The following is a 22,317-nucleotide window of genomic DNA, read 5'->3' on the forward strand; positions in this document are numbered from 1 at the left end:
AACGTAACAACAAAGCATTGAAGGCAATAGTTCTTCCAACAGACATGGGGACACAAGAGTGAGGTGCTGCCAGCATAATGGCTATACTGAGTTGATGAAAGTGATTTTGAGCTTTATGTATTCTATGATGGCTTTTTTCTTGTTCTTAAATTGCAATATTGTTCTTTTGTTTTATATTTGTTTTGTTTGTCATATATATATGTGTGTATGTATGTATGTGTGTGGTGTGTGTGTGTGTGTGTATCTCCAATAAATTATATATAGATTTGAAAACAATAACCTGTTCATACCCAGTTATACACTACAATGGTTGAAACATGTATAATGATCCATTAACCTTTAAGAAATCCAGGATCAGATGACTACAAACATTACTATTGCCATATTCTGCTTTAATTCAATAACAGCTATTTTCTGACTTTAAAAAAATAAATAAAATAACATTGGCACAAAATAAATTCAGTTTTGAACTGTTTTTCAAATTAGCACCAGTACCCATCTTTTTATTCTGATGAATGTTTTAGGAATGATTGACACCTTGAAATGGATTTACTAATAGCAGAATATGGAATTTATATAGTTTTAATTCATTCCAACTGAGGAGTTCACTTAATTACTAAGATTCTGAAGATTCATGATCGCCAGCCATCTCTTCAGTTGGATTGTGAGCTGACCAAAGTGCTGAAATTATAACTCCAAAATCAACTCACTCAATTTGTGTTTCCAGAAGACAGAAAAAAATGCTCTGGTCACATATAATGTGCTGAATGTTTATGACCAAGACTTCTGAGCACAGAGGCAGTTTTCACATGTTTGCCTTCTAGGTTTCAGCATAATAAAATATAGCATTTCTGTCTCTATTCTTACAGGAACAGAAACCTAATCCACTTAAAAATACATACACGACAATAAGCTACTAATTACTTTGGTTCATACTAGCACTTATGCAGCTTTCTGAAGCAGTGAAGGACTATGCAAGACCTAAGGCATAAAAGGCTAGGATATACTAGAGGCCAAGTATTTCTTCAGACCCCCCCCCCCAAAAAAAGCTAACAAGTCTGAAACTGTGCAACAAAAAGCAACGTATTATATCCAATACTTCTGATATTTGAACACGTTAGATTGTTCAGTTCTTTCCACGTAGCAAGAAAGTGAACATTCCCAATGCCTTTGGAGCTAGTTATTGTAAAAAAAAAAAAGCATTTACTAGACTTGCATTTCATTTTTTTTTTTAAGTTAAACTTTACTGTCTCAGGATTGCAAAGAATGTTTTTATTAGCATTAATGACAAAAAGCACTGGCCCATATTTTTTAACTATAAAGGGCATGCTCTTTTGTGAAAAGCTTATTACAGCCAAAATATTGTAGAGGATATTTCTCTACAAAAGAGAAAGAGATTTGCTATGTAGAGAAACTTTCTGGATTGAGCTCAAAATGGCTACTTTTCACTTAATAAAGCTACCAATTTAATAGAAGAAAGGCTCTGAAATGTCTATGAAGATGCAGACTATAACTGCTTTTTTCTAAGCATGAGAGTGGATAGCCTTACCTTTCTCAAACACTGATCTTTCTTATCTGCATTAATCAGCTGCATTCTTATCATTTAATCAATGCTTCAAATTGTCTACCTGTTCTAATAGGTTATTAACCTAATGCTTTGTAACTGCATCAATACAGGGTTTAGACTTTGGACACCTGAAGGCTTCTAGTTTTAATTGAGGAAAAACTCTTTAAACTTACTTTGGAGGTGACTTCTACCCTCAAATGCATTGATTATATTAGCCATCTGCTTTATTTTAAAAGCTTATTCAGCTGCCTGCAGCAATAAACAGCGGAAGGTCAAGTCTTCTAAAGACTCAAAATCTGGCTGGGTGTTCAGTTTTATCTCCTACAGTTCTGGTCAGAGGGGCCATTTCTTCTGCATCTTAGTTGAATGTAGTAACTTGACAAGTAGCAGCATAGACAGTGGTTCCAACTGTACCTCCACTGCTAATGCTGTTGGCTGGATACTTAAGTGGCTTCATACTGTTGTCTCTCTGGACATAAAAGTGTTCCAATCTCCATCGTTCCCAGCTTTTCTGGAATTCTGTTCGAACCTTCCATAAGTAAACAAAGGGAAAGAGAACGACATGTGATCTAGTACTTCTGCACTTTTGTTACAGAGCTAAAAAAGTCATACAATGTTTTAGATCAGGGGTAGTCAACCTTTTTATACCTACCGCCCACTTTTGTATCTCTGTTAGTAGTAAAATTTTCTCTAACTGCCCACCGGTTCCACAGTAATGGTGATTTATAAAGTAGGGGACCCTACCGCCCACCATGAAAGCTGGAATGCCCACTAGTGGGCGGTAGGGACCAGGTTGACTACCACTGTTTTAGATAATAAAAACAAATCAAATCAAAATATCTTTATTATGATGTTTGACCTTTACAGTAGGAAAACAGAGTTTGGTACAGCAATTCATTGTCAGGGAAAAGAAACAATAAGATAATAGAACCACCTATCAATTAAAAGTTTTGTGCATTTGTATGAATTGAAGATACTTGTCCATCTAATATGAGTGTAAAGTTAGCATCCTTAGCAAGGCTTAATGTAATCTGACTATTCCAATACATCTCAAATAGGTTGTTTTATACCAGGCTTGTCCAACCCGCGGCCCACAGGCTGCATGCGGCCCAGGTTGCCTCATAATGCGGCCCAATGCCCACCCCAACCTTCGTGCCAGAGCCAGAGAGGACGAGAGGCAGGTGCGAGGCAGGGCGAGGCGAGCGCCATGCCAAGCAGCAACAGAAAAGGCAGGTGCCGTCAGAGCGCCACCTCCTGTTGCCGCCACTGCCCCGCCACTGCTGCTTCTGTTCCCGCCGCCGCTGCTGCTTCTGCCCCTGCCACCGCTGCTTCTGCCCCTGCTGCCGCTGCTGCTTCTGCCCCCGCCACTGCTGCTGCTTCTTGCCCCCGCCGCTGCTGCTTCTGCCCCCACCGCCGCTGCTTCTGCCCCCTCCACCGCCACTGCTTCTGCCCCCACCGCCCCTGCTGCTTCTGCCCCTGCCACTTCTGCCCCCACCGCCGACGCCACTTCTGCCCCCACCGCCGCTTCTGCCCCCGCCGCCACTGCTGCAGCCGCCACTTCTGTCCCCGCCGCCGCCACTTCTGCCTTCCAGTCCTGCCTCATCCAGCTGGGCCATTTGCAGAAGGAGAGGTAGGCGCGAGGCAGGCGAGCTTTCTCCCCCCCTCCCACTCCACCCCCACAAAATTTGGCCGGAAAATAAACTGTGATAAAAAAACTGTGATAAAAAATAATTTTAATAAATAATTAATAATAAATAATAAAAATATCTCACTAACTTCATTTCCAAATAAATTTAATATGTTAACTCTGTTTTCTATGGTTTTTTGGATGATCAGATATCGTTACTGTTATTTTATTTTATGTGCGGCCCAAACCAAATTTTCATCTTCTAATGTGGCCCAGGGAAGGTGAAAGGTTGGACACCCGTTTTATACTAATGGCAGCGGATATATACTAATAGCATGCATACACACACACACACAAACAAACACACACATATTCATATACATACATATATATATATATATATATATACACATACACAACACAGAATATAGAATATTTATTGAACTTTGCTTCAGACTGAGCTGTTCTAGTAAAATTAGACAGAGCATGACTATAAAATCTTGTATGTTTGCTTATAGATTTTTCAAAAACTCTTTTTTTAGCATTCAGTGTTTCCAATGTAATTGCAGCAGGTCCAGCTTCTTGTATAGATAGCGTTAAAGAGCATGATGTCAATAGTTTTAAAGTCTTGATTAAAATGTAGGGTTTTTTTCATGAGGTCTGGTTGAACCTCATAGGGACTTACTGAATGAATTTGCACAGTACTGAAATATAAACACAGTTACTAAAAACAAGTTACGTAGTTACGTATGGAATTTATATATTTTGTATACATGCAACTTTTGTACTCTAACTTAAGGATGAGCAATTTGCTATGAGAAGTCGCTATAGTGTGAGCAGAGAGAGAAACTATGCAAATTACAATACATCACAAGAGTAATTACCATTGATGAAATAACCATCTACATCAACACAATCTATATGTGTGTCAAATCCGATCAGGTCACGTGACGTATCATGACGGTTTTTGCCTTTGCGGAGCCCATGTGGGCATGACCTGCACGTGACACATCCGGCCTGTGGGCTGCTAGTTTGACAGGCCTGACCTAATACAGGATTGAACCTTGTATGTGCCAAACATGGGTCTACCACAAGTTTCTGCCTCTCCCAAGCAGAACAGATGAATGGTGTAACAGATGAATGGTGAGGAAGAGCATGCATTTACCAAACATCTCCAACATCTTTCAAGCCACCATTAGTAGTTTAACTAAAACACAGTTGAGTGACATTTTGTATTTCATTAAGTAAATTGCTTTTGAATCTAGTTAAAATTTATGGTGACTAAAGTTGTTGAATACCAAGTTTGCTATGTGAAAATAAAAACTCAATCTAAATAGTATTCAGTCTACTATTCATTTGATTTTAATCAACAAATGAAAAGTACTATTTTAATTCAATCGGATATGATGGAAATGTTGGTACAAATTATTCCTTATTGCTTATAATATTTGTACATGAGATCCACTATTATTTAATTATTGATAGGCAATACTATGAAATGGCATATTATTTAGTTGGAATAGCCAAATAATATCTCCCCAAAGCTCCTTATGGTGACAAGTAAGGATTAAAATGCATCAATGTACTTCTATATTGCAGTCACCAAATGCTTTCATAATTTTTCCATTTCTACTAGGTTAAAGATTAATGTAATTTCTCCAGCCTTCATCCATGACTTCAATTTGAGAAAGCATATTGTTGTAGAAGAGGTAAAATCTAATTGTGTAAAATCCGCTCTGAGCCATTTTGCCAGGTTAACAATCTAGCGATCTGTGAATGAACTCCAAGGTGATAATAGGAAATAAATATGGCATTGGGGAAAAAAAAACTATTAAAACAAGACCGTGAGCCATATCAGCTTTTAGAGGAAAAAAGGAGGGAACGTTGGCAAAATAAGTGATTATTTTAAAATCTGAAAAATACCACAGTGAGGTTATTATTTCTAGGTTCTAGAATCTAGGATCATGTCTTTTTACAGGAACTTCAGTTTCATCTTGTCTCTTTATATAATGTGGTACTTTTGATTTTTATAGAAATAATGTAGAGTGGCTTATTAAATAATGACAGGAGTATGCAAATCTATACTACTATTATTTTTTCACATTTATAAATCAGAAGTAACTTAATACTCGAAAGTTACAATGTTTAACCTAAAGTAGAGAAAACTTTTGAGTACAATGCTTTCCATTATGGTATATTTATTTGCATGTCTGCAAATGTACCTTTTAGAAGTAGACCAGATATCAAAAACAGGCCTGCAACTGTGAGGATGGGTTGAGCATCCCATATATTTAAAGTTATTTCTGGTATGCAGTAGCATATGTCAACCAGGAAAGCTTGGGTGAAAGAAAAGCTAAAAAGAAACGATTATGAGTAAGAAATAGGATCAAGATGTCTCCCTTGTGGCCTTGCTTTCGCTTTTCAGATTGGAAATAGATTTGTCCTCATAATATTGTAGTGTGTGCATGGTGAAAAATGTTTAAAGAATTTAGTAGAGATGTAACTAAATACTTTATTACATGTTTTAAAGTAGAATTACAGTATTTCTTAAAATTCAGATTTTAATAAACAGTAGCACATTAACTCAAAATTCAAGGCGTTTCAGATTCGAAATCTTTCTAACCATGCATCTACAGTATATGAGATTTATTTGGTAAAATAGGATAACTGTGTATACTGGTTAAAAGTACTACAACTTTGCTAGTGACAACTATGCTCTTGTCAAATTTTCCATCAGAGATAAATATTCAAGTTCAAATTTTGTACAGATTCTGGTATTTTATCAGAACAAGAACTGAGTAATTCAAGTGTAATTACTTGTTAACAAAATGGGAATTGAAAGCTGAGTAGACTGAATGACAACAAAATAGGACCAAACAAGAAGCATCCATCTGCCCAAAGATATTTAGTTTTTTTCCATTCATGTTTTCCCTTGAATGGAAATCTATCTTTAACATCTGTTCCACAGCTTTTCAAGATTTACTTTATCATGAACAGTAGATTAGGCAGCAAATGATTTCAAACATCCCAAAATTATGATTACTTCATTTGTGATAATTCACTATTCTCTAAATTATGCAAACGTATTATTGTGCTCAATGTTCATGAAATTCACTTGTTTTTTAGAAATAGAACCATATTAAATGAAAAAGGCTATGTATTGAATGATGTATGATTTAATATATGCTTTTTGTGTGAGGAATACGATTTTAAGAGGATATGAAGTTCTGCTGCTTGTTCCAGCATTATCTATTTTATAATTTGTAACAATATGACAAATTTCTTTTTTCCTTTTGTTTTCTGCCCTTCTAGCACTGAAATTAATTGAAAACTCCATATATTTGGAGATGTTGGATGTGCATATCTTCTGCCATATAGAGGTCTCAATGAAAGCCACAAATTACAATGCATTATATATATCTTGGGATTTCCACTTTAGAAACTATATTTTTAAAAAGTAATTTTTGCATAAAATAAATGAATAATAATACATTTGTAATCATATTCATCAGACTGGATCCTGGGACAAAATCCAGTCTCAGTTTTTATGAAGGAGCATTGTTAGATCTCCACTGAATAGTAGTTATAAAATATGGCTTGGTTGCTTCTGTTTAAATTTCAGTACCATTTGATACTGAATGGTTGTAGCCAGCATATCTTCAAATTGAACTTGCATTCTGGGAGTACTTGAACATTTCCAAACAATTTTCTTGGCAAAAGTACAAAAATGATTTGTCATTGTCTAGTAGATAATTAGATAGCAATCTCCCATCTAAGTATTAATTAGGCCTGATTCTGCTTAGGTTTTGAGCTCAGGCAAAAGGTAGACATTATGGAAATTGATATAAGGATTCTCTTTTCTGGATAAACAAATTATCTTTTCTAGATAAATAAAGCCCTCCCAATCTGTTTAAAACTTTCTTAAATCAAAATGCTCCTCCTTTTTTGCTTTTTTACTAATTGTACCTTGGACACTACCGAGAGCTCCTCAAGGGACTTAAGTCTCTGTTTAAAATTTCTTAAATCCAAAAAGGTAAAAGTCACCAGATGTCAAATTTAGTTTGCCATTTTAAAGATTCAAGTCCTTTTTAAAATAAAGGAGCCAAAATAGTCATCATTTGGTAAATAAATAGGATTTTATTTTAAATGTGTTATTGATAGAAGTAATTAAAAATTAGTATTGTGGAATAAAGCCAATTTTTATGCCTCTTACCTCAGTATTGTTAAAACAGTAGAGAATTGCCACCAAAAGACCCTGAAAAATAAAGATAACAAAATAGCAGTTAGAAAAACCACACATCTTTGAATTAAGCATCACTAGCAAAGCTAATAAGGAAACAGACTATATCTAATATTTTTTTCCTACAGCATAAGAAAGCAGTTCTATGGAAGAAGATTTCATTTCACTGACTAGTGTATTGCTGACTCAAGACCAGGAAGAAAAGCTCCTACAGAATGCCAGGTTAATAAATTTTATTAGAAATTTAGTTCATTGGCCTTTTGAAATAAAATGATAAAAAGGAAGACAACTGACAATCAGATAGTGACTGGTTCAATGTAAAAACAGCATCACAAGTTAAACAGGTTAAATCTGATGTATATTCACTACAAGAAGTTTCCCAGAATTAGGAGCAGTATGTTAACAACATAGCTGACCAGACAGGCTGGGATTGCAATTCATCAACCTGATGACCCTCTACAAATATTCTGCAAATAGTGCAAGTCACATCTCTTGGAAAGTTATGTGGGTAATTTTCAGTTTAGCTTGCAGTCAGCACACTTCTATGTAGACCCTGTGCCTATTCAGAGCATTCAGTTCAGCTAGAAAAAATATAGCTTGACGTGTATCATTAGAAACCTCAAAACATTTAATTATTGACTCTTAAACCAGATTAAACTAGATGAATAAGATAACAAGCAAATCAGGGAGGGATAGAGCAAAAAGAATAATTCATATAGCTGTATAAAATGCACAATCTTCTCCAGAGTCATTAGAAATAATTATGTGAAATATTAACATTCAACTGTCTAAAAGACATTAACGTTAACATTAAACTGTCTACCCTCAATATTTTCTGTATATAATAGCAGCAGAATAAAGGCAGAAAGTAGAACACCAAGTGATCTCTTCTGTATTCTATATCACAAAGAAAACAATCTGGTCCTGCATTTGCTGAGTCAGCTGCAGAAGTGATGAAATGATTTGGCAATTTTTGGGGGGTTGTTTCCTATTCTTCAGTTATGATGAACACTCAAAAATCTGGACAGATGACAAACCTAATGGCTGACATTCCTGGAAACAGAGTTTCAAAAAAGGGAAATCCTGAAATCTTGATTATAAAATTTCAAACTGAATCGAGAATGCAGGTCCTACCTGAAAAGAAGAGAAGGAGAGTTCAAAAAAAAGCTTCACAAACCGCAGCATCCCCTTGGCGTGCTCATCAGTAACAAAAGCAAAGATGATCTCATGTGTCCCCAGAAGTGGGATCAGAGTCAGTGTAGATTTGGCCAATCTGGGAAGATCAATCAAACAGGTTAACAAACAGAAGCAAAAGATTCATCCAAAAGAAAAAAAAATCCACTGGAGTAAAACAAATTTAACCACTCTTTTTGGAAAACTATCCCACAAAGCAAACATCTCTCATCTCTAGGGTCTCAACTTCTCCTGGGAAAATGAGGTAGTCTAACTTGTAGGGCTTCCAAACCTAAAGGCAACATGTTGAATTATAGTAGCTCAAGAAACAGTAAAACTGGCACAAAATTATTTATGGCTACTGTGTTCTTCCAAGCTCCAGAAGGAAGCCTTGTTACATTATGCATCAAAATTTGCTGCAGGTATTTAGTGGTAGCTCCTAATGATTTGCATTATTGAGATGTATCTCTTCCGTCCCTCAAAAAGAGGACCCCAAATATGTACAGAGGGAAAAATGTTTTTGACCTAGAGGACAGGATTGATTTCCCAATAAGCTATTCCAGTTGCAAAAAATACTCTATACTTCTTTGATAAAATATGAGTGGCTTCGTAAAATCGTACTTTAAAATATTATGTTTCTAGCTGGATAATTAAAGGAATATTTGGTTAAATTTGTACTTGAAAAGGGTATTTGTGGATGTATCATATTTGCTGTAATGGTACTTATTGTTGACATATATTTATGTACAGTGTGACACTATGCCAATCAACATTAATATTAATATCAAATATAAATATTGATAAATTTATTAGTACATTTCTACTCCAGACAATACCAAAATTACTACTTTAAAATGTTTGATAAATCAGAACTTTCTACAATAAATAACTTGAAGCCCACATAAAAAAAGAACCCCACAGCTTGACATGGGAGTGACAGGTAAGTCTTCAAAGTAAATGGTTTATTGGGGAGACTCTTTAACAAACAGACAGTTTTAACAGATAATTAACAGATAATCAGAGTTGGAAGGGACCTTGTAGATCATCTAGTCCAACCCCCCCAAGCAGGAGACCCTACACGTTTTCTGACAAATGGCAGTCCAATCTCTTCTTGAAAGTCTCAAGTGATGGCGCTCCCAAAACTTCCGAGGGCAAGCTGTTCAAGCTGCATGTTAAGGTAATTCCCCGTTAGAAGAATGAGCGCACACAGGGAGACGTAGTGAGAGTGGTGAAGAATAACACACAACCAGCACACAGATACACTGTATAGTAAAAATGTAGGTTTTTACTTCCAATAAACATTTAAGCAAAGTTCAACAAAACAGTCCAAGTCATTCACGGTTAAAGCAGTCAGATTTTTAGTCCAGGGATAATCCAATAACAAAGTCCAGTATCATAAACAGTTTAGTAACACTTACATCAGATCCAAGAATAACTATGTTCAGCAACAGTCAATAGGAACGGCAACACTCTCTAGAACAAGGACAGAACAACCCAGGTTTCTGGCTCCATCTTATGGCCATTTGAGGAACCACACCCAATTACATTTTTTTAGCATTCCCTTAAAGACAGTATTAAAATGTCTATCCTGGTTTGTATATTTTCCAACCCAACTAACTGTTAGGTGACTTACATTCCTAACACTGCATATATTTCAAAATACTCCTAAATCAGAGTTCAATAGAAAAGTATAAAAAGTTAAATTCCCTCTCCCTACAAAAAAGAAATTTGACATACCTCTCTGCTATAATTCAACAGTCATCTATACTTAAATTGTTACTGATAAATGGCACTGCAATTTTGTTTCCTCTTATTAGATGCACCTTCTTCAGTTGTCATAAGCATTTTTCGCTATGATCAATTACCATAAGCATTTTGCTTGAGTGTGTGTGTGTGGGGGACCTTTATATTTTTGCTGACAAATGATCTCACCTGCATTTTATGTCACTTTTGCGCAACAGATTGGCTTGCAGCTTAGAAATTATAATGCAAATAACTCTGATAAAGATCAGGAAGTTCACCTGAATAAAACAAAAAGGAATTACAAAGCAGATTGTAGAACTGAGCAGTATATCTCTGTTAATCTCTATAATGCTGTTCCTTTTAAGATTATCTTGTCAGACAACTCACTCCAAAATTATGCTCATCATATGAAATATCACAAAGGAATGCATCATTACATATTCTAGTTGACACATTTCAAATGAAATTTTAGACACACATGCCAAGTGTAAATTGATATTTTAATTGATGCCTTAATTATTATAATGGTTTAATTCTTAGGCATTTTATCTATAGCTTATTATTATAATAAAATTAGCACAGGCTATTGGGAATTCTTGTCAACAGCTTTTCTGTTGAACATAGAGTCCAGTATGCATACCATAGAAAAGATTGGCTTGTTAAGAAAAGAGGAGTTTAGCCACAAGTAGTCTATGAAGTTGATGGACATTCTATTACTTATTTATTGGAACACAGAAAAAGGCAATTTCCAAATTCATGTTTACAGATAAGACTGGTTTAATGCATGAGTTTATCAGGCATCATTTATGCACTGAATGTTAGGGGACAGAAAACAATAATTGAATTCCTACAAAATTATTTCACTAGTGAAGGGACACTACACTAATCCATGTAACTATTGCAAGAGTTTATAATCACTTACCCCAATAGCAACCATAATAGGTAGCCTGATGATCAGCCAGTAGTTCATGTTCAGATTCTTGTTCCAACAGCTAGAATAATAAAAAATAGGACAAGGATCAGCATCCAGAGATAATAATCTAATTATCCCATATTTCTGTTTCATACATAGAAAAGCATAATAATTGCTACTTAATGCCATTGCATAGAACATGTGAATCTTAGAAATAGTTTCAATGCATCAATGCAAAAATGGATGCTCTCAAGCTCCCTCTGTTAAATTTTAAGTATAGTTAATAAAAGTTATTTAATTAGAAATCAGAAAACAAATTATGAGGCACAATAGATAGTCACATTTCCATCCTCAAAATAAAAGGTCACAGACTGATTGCCAACAAGTTCAAATATCAAACTACTATACCAAATCAATCAAGGGTTTTGATTGATAATGAAAAAATGTGTTTTGGTTTGCAGAAAATTTTGTTCTTGTAGCTGATCAGACAACTGTTTGGTTTGTCCAGGCTTTCAATGAAACCCTGTTCAAACAATTTGAGTATGTACACATGCACTTCCTACAAAGCTGTATTTTCAACAGCTCCTTCTTCGAGCACTTTTCCTCCTTCAACGATTTCCTCCAGTCTATCTTTCAAATAACTTCAAAACCAACATGCTTTGAGAAAATGCTTATAATCAATTGATTATATTATCATGAAGAGATTGAATATTATTTAAAGCCAAACCATATATCCAATTACAATTTATAGTATAGATATATAATTACAATTTTGTGGTTGAGGGTTAAATTGCTTCCTATAAAAGTGGATGATTTTCCTCCCTCTTACTTCAATTATCCCCAATTATCTTATTCTTTATAAAACCCAGCAATGAACATAAGTATATGGGAACTAAAATAGTCCTAAAGTTTACATGGAGCTTGCATAGCTCCAGCAGTTTCTGATACTCTTAAAGATAAGAGCTGGGCAGAGACATATTGCTGGGGAAAAGACCAAGTCAGTCTTGAGATTCTCAATATATATGGCAAAGGCTTGCCTATACAACATTTTGCTCATGTACCATTTACACATCATTGAAGATGGTAGGTATAGAAGAGGTAGGAATGGATGCTGCTATCTCACTGTGCATTTACATGTTGTTCACAAGGAACTACTTGTATAATTCTACAGACATGCATCTGAAGTTAAAAAAAAATCCTGAAAGCAAAATGGAGAAAAATTGGGGCATGCTTTTATTTTTAGAAATAACACCCTCACCCTCAAAACAGACACACAGACAACAGCAAAACAGTATTGTAACTGGATCTGAAGTGATATTTGGCACTGTGAAGCAATTTTTTTCACTAAGGCAAACCAAACAAAAAAGCCCATTAGTGAGTGACAAGTGACTGCCTACCAATTTACTCAAACTGTCACTCAACACAAACAGCAAATTATGCTGCAATACGAAGCTGTACTTCTGCATTCAGTACTCAAGTCTATCACTGGGTTGACGACTGAAAGCTTATTAGTGCTCAGGATTATTTAAAATCTCTTTGACTAGTGCTAGTTTCATGCTTGATATACCTCTTTCCCTCACCAATCCCACTAGGAGATATTGAGAAGTTGCAGGCATATTTCACATGTATTTCCCCCACTTTTTTTTTTTTTGGATAATCTGATGTTTTCTCATCTTTGTGGAATATGAGGACCTGGATATAGTTAGCTGTACAATGTTTGTGTTCACACTTCTGTTGGCATAAAGATAAAAAAAAGGTCTTAAGCAACATTTGTAAATAAAACTCAGAAAAATCCTAGATTCCCTCCCTCCCTCCCTCCCTCCCTTCCTTCCTTCCTTCCTTCCTTCCAACTACCCACAAGCACCAACTCTGCCCATAGTCTAGAGTTTGATTCTGACAGGACTCATGATTGACTTAGTCTTCCATCTTTCCAAGGTTGGTAAAATGAGGACCAAGATTGTTGGGTGTAATATGCAAATAATGTTTACATTGTAAACCTCTCAGAGAGTGCTATAAAGTGCTGTGGGGCAGTATGTAAGCCTAATTGCTACTGTTATCATTCCCATCTGAAAATTTGTAAGTTTTTCAGAATACATTTTCACATAGGATCCAAAATTTCCTAAAACAGAACATTTCTACAGGATGTCTCAAAGGTGCTTTTTCAAAGGGCAACTAGTCTCCCTTTGTTTTTCCTTGAAAACAATTCACCCTCATCAGAATAGAGCTGGAAAGGATCTTAGAGGTCTTCTAGTCCAACCCACTGCTCAAGCAGTAGACCCTATACAATTTCAGACAAGTGGCTGTCCAGTCTCTTCTTAAAGACCGCCAGTGATGAAGCACCCACAACTTCTGAAGCCCAGCTGTTCTACTGATTAATTGTTCTCACTGTTAGGAAGTTTCTCCTTAATTCCAAATTGCTTCTCTCCTTGATTAGTTTCCATCCATTGTTTCTTGTGCTTTGGAAAATAAGTTGATTCCCTCTTCTTTGTAGCAACCTTCAAATACTGGAATACTGCTATCATGTCACCCCAGTCCTTCTTGTCTCTAGGCTAAGCCATACTCAAATCCTTCAACCATTCTTCATCATGAAGACATTTCTACAGACGCCAACCATAGCCTAGGACCCTTATAACTTCTCAAATAAAAATATTTAGCATGTCATTAAATGTCAGGTACAAAAGATCACATCTATATGTGAAGGTCCAATTAAACTGATTTATTGCTAGTCACATGTCATACCTATGCACAGGAACATTCTCAATTAATGATTAGCACCTGCTTGGAGTTAAATAAGGGTCAACAGAATTTAAGGGAGGTTTCACTTTGTTTGCTTCTGGTTACACAGGGATTCTAGGCTGATCCCCCTTTTAACTTTGCTTCTAGGTTCTGCCACTTCTTCTACATCAAATTAATCCCATCACATTGAATTAATTTTTTGAAATAGGGAAGGTTGAATACTGGTTGATAGTTGTCGAACACCTCTGGCTAGACAGATGAGGTTTTAAGGAAAGGATCTTTCTTTTAAGGTTGCCACTTACTTTTATGAGCATTTGGAGAGCACTTTAAGGAACAAATGTACTTCTTGAAAAGTTCCTATCCCTCTGCTGAAAATATGTCAAATGAGGTTACACTTTTGTAATATGGCTGCTACATATCATACATAGCTCAAAGTGGATCATAAGCTGTCAGAAGAAACCAGTAGCTTAAGATAAGAAATATATTAATTGCAGATGAAATACACTCAGTGTCTCTAGTCCTCATAAGCTGATTGGCTTAACAAAGAGTATCAAAGTCTGAGACAGAACATAGTCCACACTAGCTTCCCAACTTGATGTTTCCAAATTTTGATTAATAAAATACTGCAAACAAATATCAAATAATTGTGCTGTATAACCATAAGCAACCTAAGTGGCAGTTCCCTTGAATTCTGTTAACCCTTATTGAACTCCAAATAGGTGCTAATCATTAACTGAGAATGTTCCTGTGTATAGGCATGATGCATGAGTAGCAATAAATCAGTTTAATTAGACCTTTACATATAGACCTGTTCCTTTGTACCTGACATTGAGCAACATGCTAAATATTTTTATTCGAGAATACAACCAATGAGTGCAATTAATGAAGTTTTAACTTTGTTGTTTTGATGCAGGTATCCATACATAAAATTACATTTAATGTTATTAACTGCCTTGCATGCCATTGATGGATGAAGAGATGAGACAAGGATGTAAAGAAAGCAGAGCAAGGGCCAAGAAGGATATGGCAAAGGTTGGAGAGAGTATATAGGGGTATGCAAGAGGTGAAAAAGAGGCACAGTCAAGCTCAGGGATAGTGTGTTATAGGTATGGCGAGGCTCAGGGAGGATGTGCATTGCTGGCACAGCAGAGTGCAGAGGGGCTTGGGAAGAGTGGGTAGGTGGGTGAAACTTGCAGTGACTTAGGAACTTCCCATGCTGAATTCCCCATTGTCTTTCTGAGAAAACCAGCAGGGAAGGTTGCAAGTGGCAATCATGTGCAACCAGCTGTAAAGACTATTAGGATATTTAATAGCCATTCCTACCTTTTAGAGTAAGAGACAAAATGTTGCTTTTTGCAGAGAGGAATGCCACAAGTATATTTTACAATTTAGAAATATCTTTATAATATTTAGGTAACCAATCATACTCCATGAGTTCTACTCATTTGATAATGTTTAACAGAAGTTGTAAGTCTTTTTAAAAATAATATAAAAGGCAAGCAATTGAACATAATAAACACTTCAAACACATCTTTGGACTGACAAAAACTGCTATGCTTGAAAGTGTTCTGAGTGCTAAAAAATAGAAAACTGAAAAATTACTGTAATCTGGTTTTAGAGAAGAAATTCAGAAAATGTTAAAAAATACCCAAAAATAATATTACACACACACAAATCATGTATTAATAATAGTAATAATAAAAACTGTTCTTTCTGTACAGCTTACTCAGACAGTTGAAAGTGCTGGATTTCACAAAGACTTTTAAATGAAACTTGTAAATCCATCATTTATGTAGAGCAACAGATGCAACAAGATTATTTCATATTTGCAACACCCTCAAAATCATCCTTTAGAAGAATCTCTTTTTTTACCCCTTTTGTCTTTGTCTATATACAAAGTATATAGACTATCTAGTAGTCTATGTAGTAGTTCCCCTTTCGGCAACTACTACTGCCCAACTTAATTCAAAGACATATTCAATGTCACTAATTTAGTACAGAATGCAAAAAGGCATCAAAACAATTGTAATAACCAATATTCTCATTGATATAGCAATAGCACTTAGATTTATATACTGCTTCACAGTGCTTTAAGCAGTTTACAGAGTCAGCATATTGCCCCCAACAATCTGGGTCCTCATTTTACCCATCTTGGAAGGGTGAAAGGCTAAGTCAACCTTGAGCCTAGTGAGATTGGAACTGCCAAACTGCAGGCAGCCAGTAGTCAACAGAAGTAGTTTGCATTCTAACCACTGCGCCACAAGAAGCTCCTATGATGACAATTAACAATACCCAAACACAATGGTAGCAATATTAAATACTAAACTGTTCTAGGAGACTAGGGGAAGGGAACACCAGAATGCTCACTCCAGTGAACATAGTTTGAAGGCTCTTAGGCAATCACTTGACCCACACATGTAGGATACGTTTTACTGCATTTAAAGATTCAGAACTGAATAAATCTACAGAAAACATTGGTGTTTAAGTATTTATACTTAACTTATTTTTATATATTTTTCTAAACACCTCTATAAAAGCTGCAGAAGAATATACATATGAAAAAAAAGGCTCAGTGAACCATACAGTGAATACTTGCACAACACTCCTGCTGAGACTCAAGTACTTTTTGCAGCCAGGCAATGTGCTATCAGAAAAAAGTTTCTGAAGTTTTGTTATGAAAATCCCCAACTAATTATGGAAAGAACAGTTATAACTGGATTATGTAGTACACTGGGTAAGGTTCAGGTTAGACACATAGCAAGGGGACTTAAATCTAAGAGATCCACTTGATCTTCACTTAATGAGAGTACATAGTTTTTAACTAATAGTTTATGGGTTAATATCTTAATCTCTCAACCAAAAGCAAAACCATTTGGTGCAGAGAATTTACATTGGCATGGTCAGGTGTATTTCCTTTATCTCTTCAGGTATACTCTTTATCAACAGGTGTTTTCTTGGCATGTATGTCAGTGTCAGGGCAGAAACATTTACATTTTCTCAAAACAAAAAAGTGATTCAGTAAAGGGAAAATCAATATATCCTCTAAATCAATGCCAAAGATGAACCTTTATGTAGAACATGATTCTAGGATTATGCCAAAACTAACTTTTTGGATACATCTCTTATCTCTAGAGTTCAAATCAATTGAAGATATATAAGGAGTTTGTTTTATCAGTCTACCTTTAATATTACATTTACTATTACTCTTGTTTTCCAATAAAAGCATTAACTAACCTAACTAATTGGACATTCATTGACACTGATATGTTTACTTGCTGCCATGGAACAATGCATAAGTTCAAGTGTGCCTTGTTAATTTTATGTCTGATCAAATTTGTCACTGAACAGGTGTATTAAATCATTTATAACTAGTGAGTAAATGACAGCTAAATGTGAAAAATATAATACTTATTCAAACATACACATCCTGAATTTTTCCCTGAATTCATTCTAGTCATAAATGATAAAGCAAGGGCACAAAATATATTCACTGTGTGTGCAATGCAAAACTAGTGGTACCTGAACACACTTGTAAGCGGATCATAAGCTTCCTAACAGACAGGAAGCAGCAGGTGAAGCTAGGCAGAATCACATCCGATACCTGTACAATCAGCACAGCCTCCCCACAAGGCTGTGTGTTATCTCCACTTCTCTTCTCCCTATATATCAATGACTGCATATTAAATGATCCATCTTTTAAAATACTGAAGTTTGCTGATGACACAACAGTGATTGCTCTCATTCGAGACAACGATGAATCTGCATACAGACAGGAAGTTATACAACTTGCCTCGTGATGTAACCAGAACAATCTGGAACTGAACACACTCAAAACCGTAGAAATGGTGGTAGACTTTAGAAGAAACCCTCCCATACCACCATCTCTTACAATACTATACAACACAGTATCAACAGTAGAGACCTCCAAATTTCTAGGTTCTACTATATTACATGACCTAAAATGGACACCTAACTTCAAAAATGTCATCAAAAAAGTACAACAAAGAATTTTCTTTCTGCACCAACTCAGAAAGCTCAAACTGCCCAAGGAGCTGCTGATACAGTTCTACAGTGGAATTATTGAGTCTGTCATCTGCACCTCCATAATTGTCTGGTTTGGTTCTGCAACCCAACAGGACAGACACAGACTTCAGTGGATAATCAGAAAAAACAATTACTACCCACCTACCTTCAATCAAGGACCTGTATACTGCACGAGTCAAAAAGAGGGCTGTGAAAATAATTACAGACCCCTCACATCCCGGACATAAACTGTTTCAACTCCTTCCCTCAAAATGACACTATAGAGCACTGCACACCAGAACAACTAGACACAAGAACAGTTTTTTTCCTGAAAGCCATCACTCTGCTAAACAAATAATTCCCTCAACACTGTTCAACTATTTACAAAGTGTGCACTACTATTACTGTTAATCTTCCCATCACTCCTTATCACCCATCCCCTCCCACTTGTGACTGTAGGACTGTAACTTTGTCGCTGTATCCTTATGATTTATATTGACTGTTTCCTAGTATGATTTGATTGTTGACTGTACCCTATGACTATCATTAAGTGTTGTACGTTATGATTCTTGATTCTTAATGAATGTATCTTTTCTTTATGTATACTGAGAGTATTTACACCAAAACAAATTTCTTGTGTGTCCAATCACACTTGGTCAATAAAGTATTCTATTCTATTCTATTCATGTATAGCATAGCTTGCTTCATCAAATGTACACCCATAGCTAAAAAAAAGTGTTGTATATTTTTTATAAATGCATTTTGCTAAGTCAAATGAAATAAAAAAGAAAATCAGTCCCCTGTTGAGACTAGCACCTATTCTGCAGGACAATACTTTATAACAATAACAATAATCTGTTGTTGAAGCTTTTTGCAATCCACAAGAAGCATGGCTTATAACTAGAGATGTGAGTAAACATGCTTCATCAGACTAAAGATGCTACAGAATCAGATTAAATGTTTACAAGTTCAGTTTCCACAGTGACAATTCACTAGTATGTGTACAAGAATAAAATATCAGAGGCTATGAGAAATTAGATTTAATCTAGACAAGCAGAAGCAGTGATAGTCAATAAACAAACTGGAGAATAGAAATAAACTTGGAAGAAAATGCAGTAGCGAGAATGCTTTTGTGTCTGCTTTTGAGATCATTATTTCTCCCCATCTATTTCATACCCACTGGCTTTATATTTATTTTCAAGGCCTGCTATATACTAAATAAATAAATATTTCCAAAATCAATTCAATGTTGTGATTATTACCTAGAAAGCCCTGATAAATTTAGAACCAGGTTACAGGAAGGATATCCTGCAAAGGGCCTCTTTTTGCATTAGACTTGTCACTGGAGATTCATCTTCATGGGAAAAGTGAAGCATTGTAGCTTATACTTGAATGGTTGATGTATGTAAACCATTGTGACTGGATATAGATTTTGCAGCATACAAATCAAAGCAATATATACACATAAGTATGAGAGAGTGTAAGCATGAAAAGTGACCCTAAATCTGAACCTCTGGAGAATTTTGGTGCGTGGGAGGACAGTAAGTTAATATTATTTTTTTCACCAGTGTTTAATGGTTTTAACCAGATATTTTAAAAAAACAGTTACCAGCAAAGATGCTTTTTAAATAGTGATGTTATTAACTAGATTTGTGTTGTTGTGAACTATAGGTAGCCCTTGACTTACGACCACAATTTGAGCCCAACATTTCTGTTGCTAAATGACACAGTTGTTATGTGAGTTTTGCCCCATTTTATGAACTTGCTTAGCACAGTTGTTAAATGAATCACTGCATGCATCAAGTTAGTAACAAGATTGTTAAGTAAATCTGGCTTTCCCATAGTCTTTCCTTGTCAGAAGGTTGTAAATGATCACATGAGCCCAGGACACTGCAATAGTCATAAATATGAACCAGTTGCCAAGCATCCAAATTTTGATCACATGACCATGGAGATGCTGCATAAGTTACTTTTTCAGTGTCGTAACTTTGAACAGTCACTGAACAAATGACTACCTGCATGGGGTTTTTATGAGGGCTGAAAGGTGTTTCATCAAAAGCATAAATCCACTGGAAACTCACTAATCAGGCATATGTGCAATATTCTTGCTGTTGTCCCCTTCAATTAAAATAGTTCAGTACTGTGTTCTATCCTGAAGCCAGAATCAATGACCAGAAGTTATGGGTAGCCCAATCCTTGTGGGTCAGCCTAACTTTCATTTAAATTCAGTTAAACGTTTTGTGTGACAAATTTTTATCTCTTTTCTGCTGAAAAAAATAATTAGACTATAGACTAGACTATCACTAGCGTTTGATCTCTGATTAGTGTAGTTTCAACAAAATCACAATTCTGGATCCTCAAAATGTGCATTTTTCCCATCACAGAGATTAATGTCAGCATTGGAAAGTTTTATTAAATTAGCCAGGCATATTGGCTGCCTCTAGAAATACAAGTTTAAAGACAAGCTGTCCAAGTGTGATGATGAGTCACAATGAAAGGCAGGTTACATAAAACAGTGTGCTTTTCCAGCCAGATGTATATTTAGGCATGCAGAGGTTGCTGAACAGCAAAAGCTTGTGCTTATTTGTTTGAATAAAATGTAATGAAAAGCTTTTACACTAATCAAGTGACAAGTGGAGTAAATGTACAAAATGTCAATACAATAAATAGCCATTGCCAAAGCAATTATAGCCAAGAAAAATGTGCAACTTCACCCACTCCACAAAACACAACCTTCACATGAATTAGTTATGAATCAGAACTGAACCAACCCCTCATCTTCATAAAGGTACTTGACAATTCCCCAGAGGATTACAAACAGCATTGGCACACCTGGGGAAAAAGAGCAAAGAAGAAAAGCATAGAGAATGAATCAATAGAAAAATAATCAGGAAGGCTTGCAATGTTGTGAAGTTTTATTCAGTGCAAAACTTCCTTAGGTGAATGAGATTATAAACATCATTTATGATTTACAGAGTCCCTTATAATTATCTGATGACCTTTAAAATGCTCTCTCCTTAAAAAAGCATTTGGACTGAAAATCATAATGTTGGAAGCACTTCAGTAACATCTTCAGTTAGAGCATAAGCTGAAAAAGGCAGAAATAAAATTAGACAGGAGAAATATTAGAATATAATTTTTTATAGAATAAATAAAAATAATTTATAGAAAGATTAGAAGTTTGCAGATGTTAAGCATTTTTTTCTATGTATGTTTAAACAATATAATGAGGATTACCTAAATTTGATAAATGTGATAGAGATTACCAACATTGTTACAGTGAATTGGATTAATATAAATAATAGCCAGAATCAATTCCACATACAATATGGATGTATAACTTAAAAAAACAATAAAAATATATTTTTTAAAAATGGTCTCACTAAATGTGATATAATGCCTAGCCATAGTTTAGTACTGCATGTTATCTTAGAATATTCTAATAGAAGTTAGAAACATAGGTTTTATGATCAGCCTATAAACCTGATTAAATCCAATTTGTAAAAGGTTTTTAAAAGCAGGAAAATGCAAACAAATAGAAGTGGGGAAATGGCATATTCTGATGAATCATTTCAATCTTGTTCTGATAAATTTCATCCATGGCTTTGATATATTCCTAAACATATAATAGTGCTATGTTTTACCCCAATAGCAGCTTAACACAATGGAGTATTAAATCTGATAAGAACTCTTATAGGAGAAGATATTGCTAGAATTTAAAGAATGTGTAGATTTTTTTTTCAAGAAATAATTCAAGGATTCATGATGGCAATATAACATTTGTGGTATATCATTTCTTAGATAATCGATAAGGAAGTTAGAAACTGTAAACAGTATACCACTAAGTGGGTCAAGAAGAAAAAAGATGATTTCATGAGTTAGAATACAATTTAGAAGTTTAATATTTAAAAAGTGATATTTACACAATTAATATGTCCAATGTGATTACAGAATTAGCATCAATGAACTTGTTGAGAATGAATATTGCATTAGCTGTCTACTGGAACAAATAAATGACAATAAATACAGTCCAGCTGTGGTAGTAAAAATGTATCAGATATCTCATCCAAATTCATTTATAAACCCAGGTGCATGTTTAATTCAAAGAAACACTTATTTACTGTGAATGCTATCTTCTTGACTTTGAAACGAATTAAGGCTGTATTTATAATCCATACCATTTGCAAAATGAAATACGCAAACTGAAAGGGAACAAATTATATTTCCCAACAGATGTGCGAAGCAGTAACTGCTGTTACTGTAGAATTGTTGTAGCCAGAATATATCAGAAACAT

The 22,317-nt window shown here is 35.2% G+C and overlaps 1 protein-coding gene across 1 annotated transcript in view; it reads right to left on the reverse strand.

Moving 5' to 3' along the window:
- Nucleotides 1-1,429: 1,429 nt before the first annotated feature.
- GLP1R (glucagon like peptide 1 receptor) overlaps nt 1,430-22,317 on the reverse strand; it is a 74,601-nt gene continuing 53,713 nt past the window's right edge. The window contains exons 10-15 of the mRNA XM_087932062.1: nt 20,794-20,854; nt 11,273-11,342; nt 10,540-10,628; nt 8,569-8,707; nt 7,408-7,449; nt 1,430-2,096 (exon numbers count right to left, since the gene is read on the reverse strand). Of these exons, the coding sequence (XP_087788188.1) occupies nt 1,926-2,096; nt 7,408-7,449; nt 8,569-8,707; nt 10,540-10,628; nt 11,273-11,342; nt 20,794-20,854 (572 nt within the window). The 3' untranslated portion in view covers nt 1,430-1,925. The remainder of the gene's footprint in view (nt 2,097-7,407; nt 7,450-8,568; nt 8,708-10,539; nt 10,629-11,272; nt 11,343-20,793; nt 20,855-22,317) is intronic.

This window comes from Pseudonaja textilis, chromosome 1 (assembly GCF_049901715.1).
Source record: "Pseudonaja textilis isolate UNSWEBS1 chromosome 1, rPseTex1.2, whole genome shotgun sequence".
Lineage (NCBI taxonomy): Eukaryota > Metazoa > Chordata > Lepidosauria > Squamata > Elapidae > Pseudonaja > Pseudonaja textilis.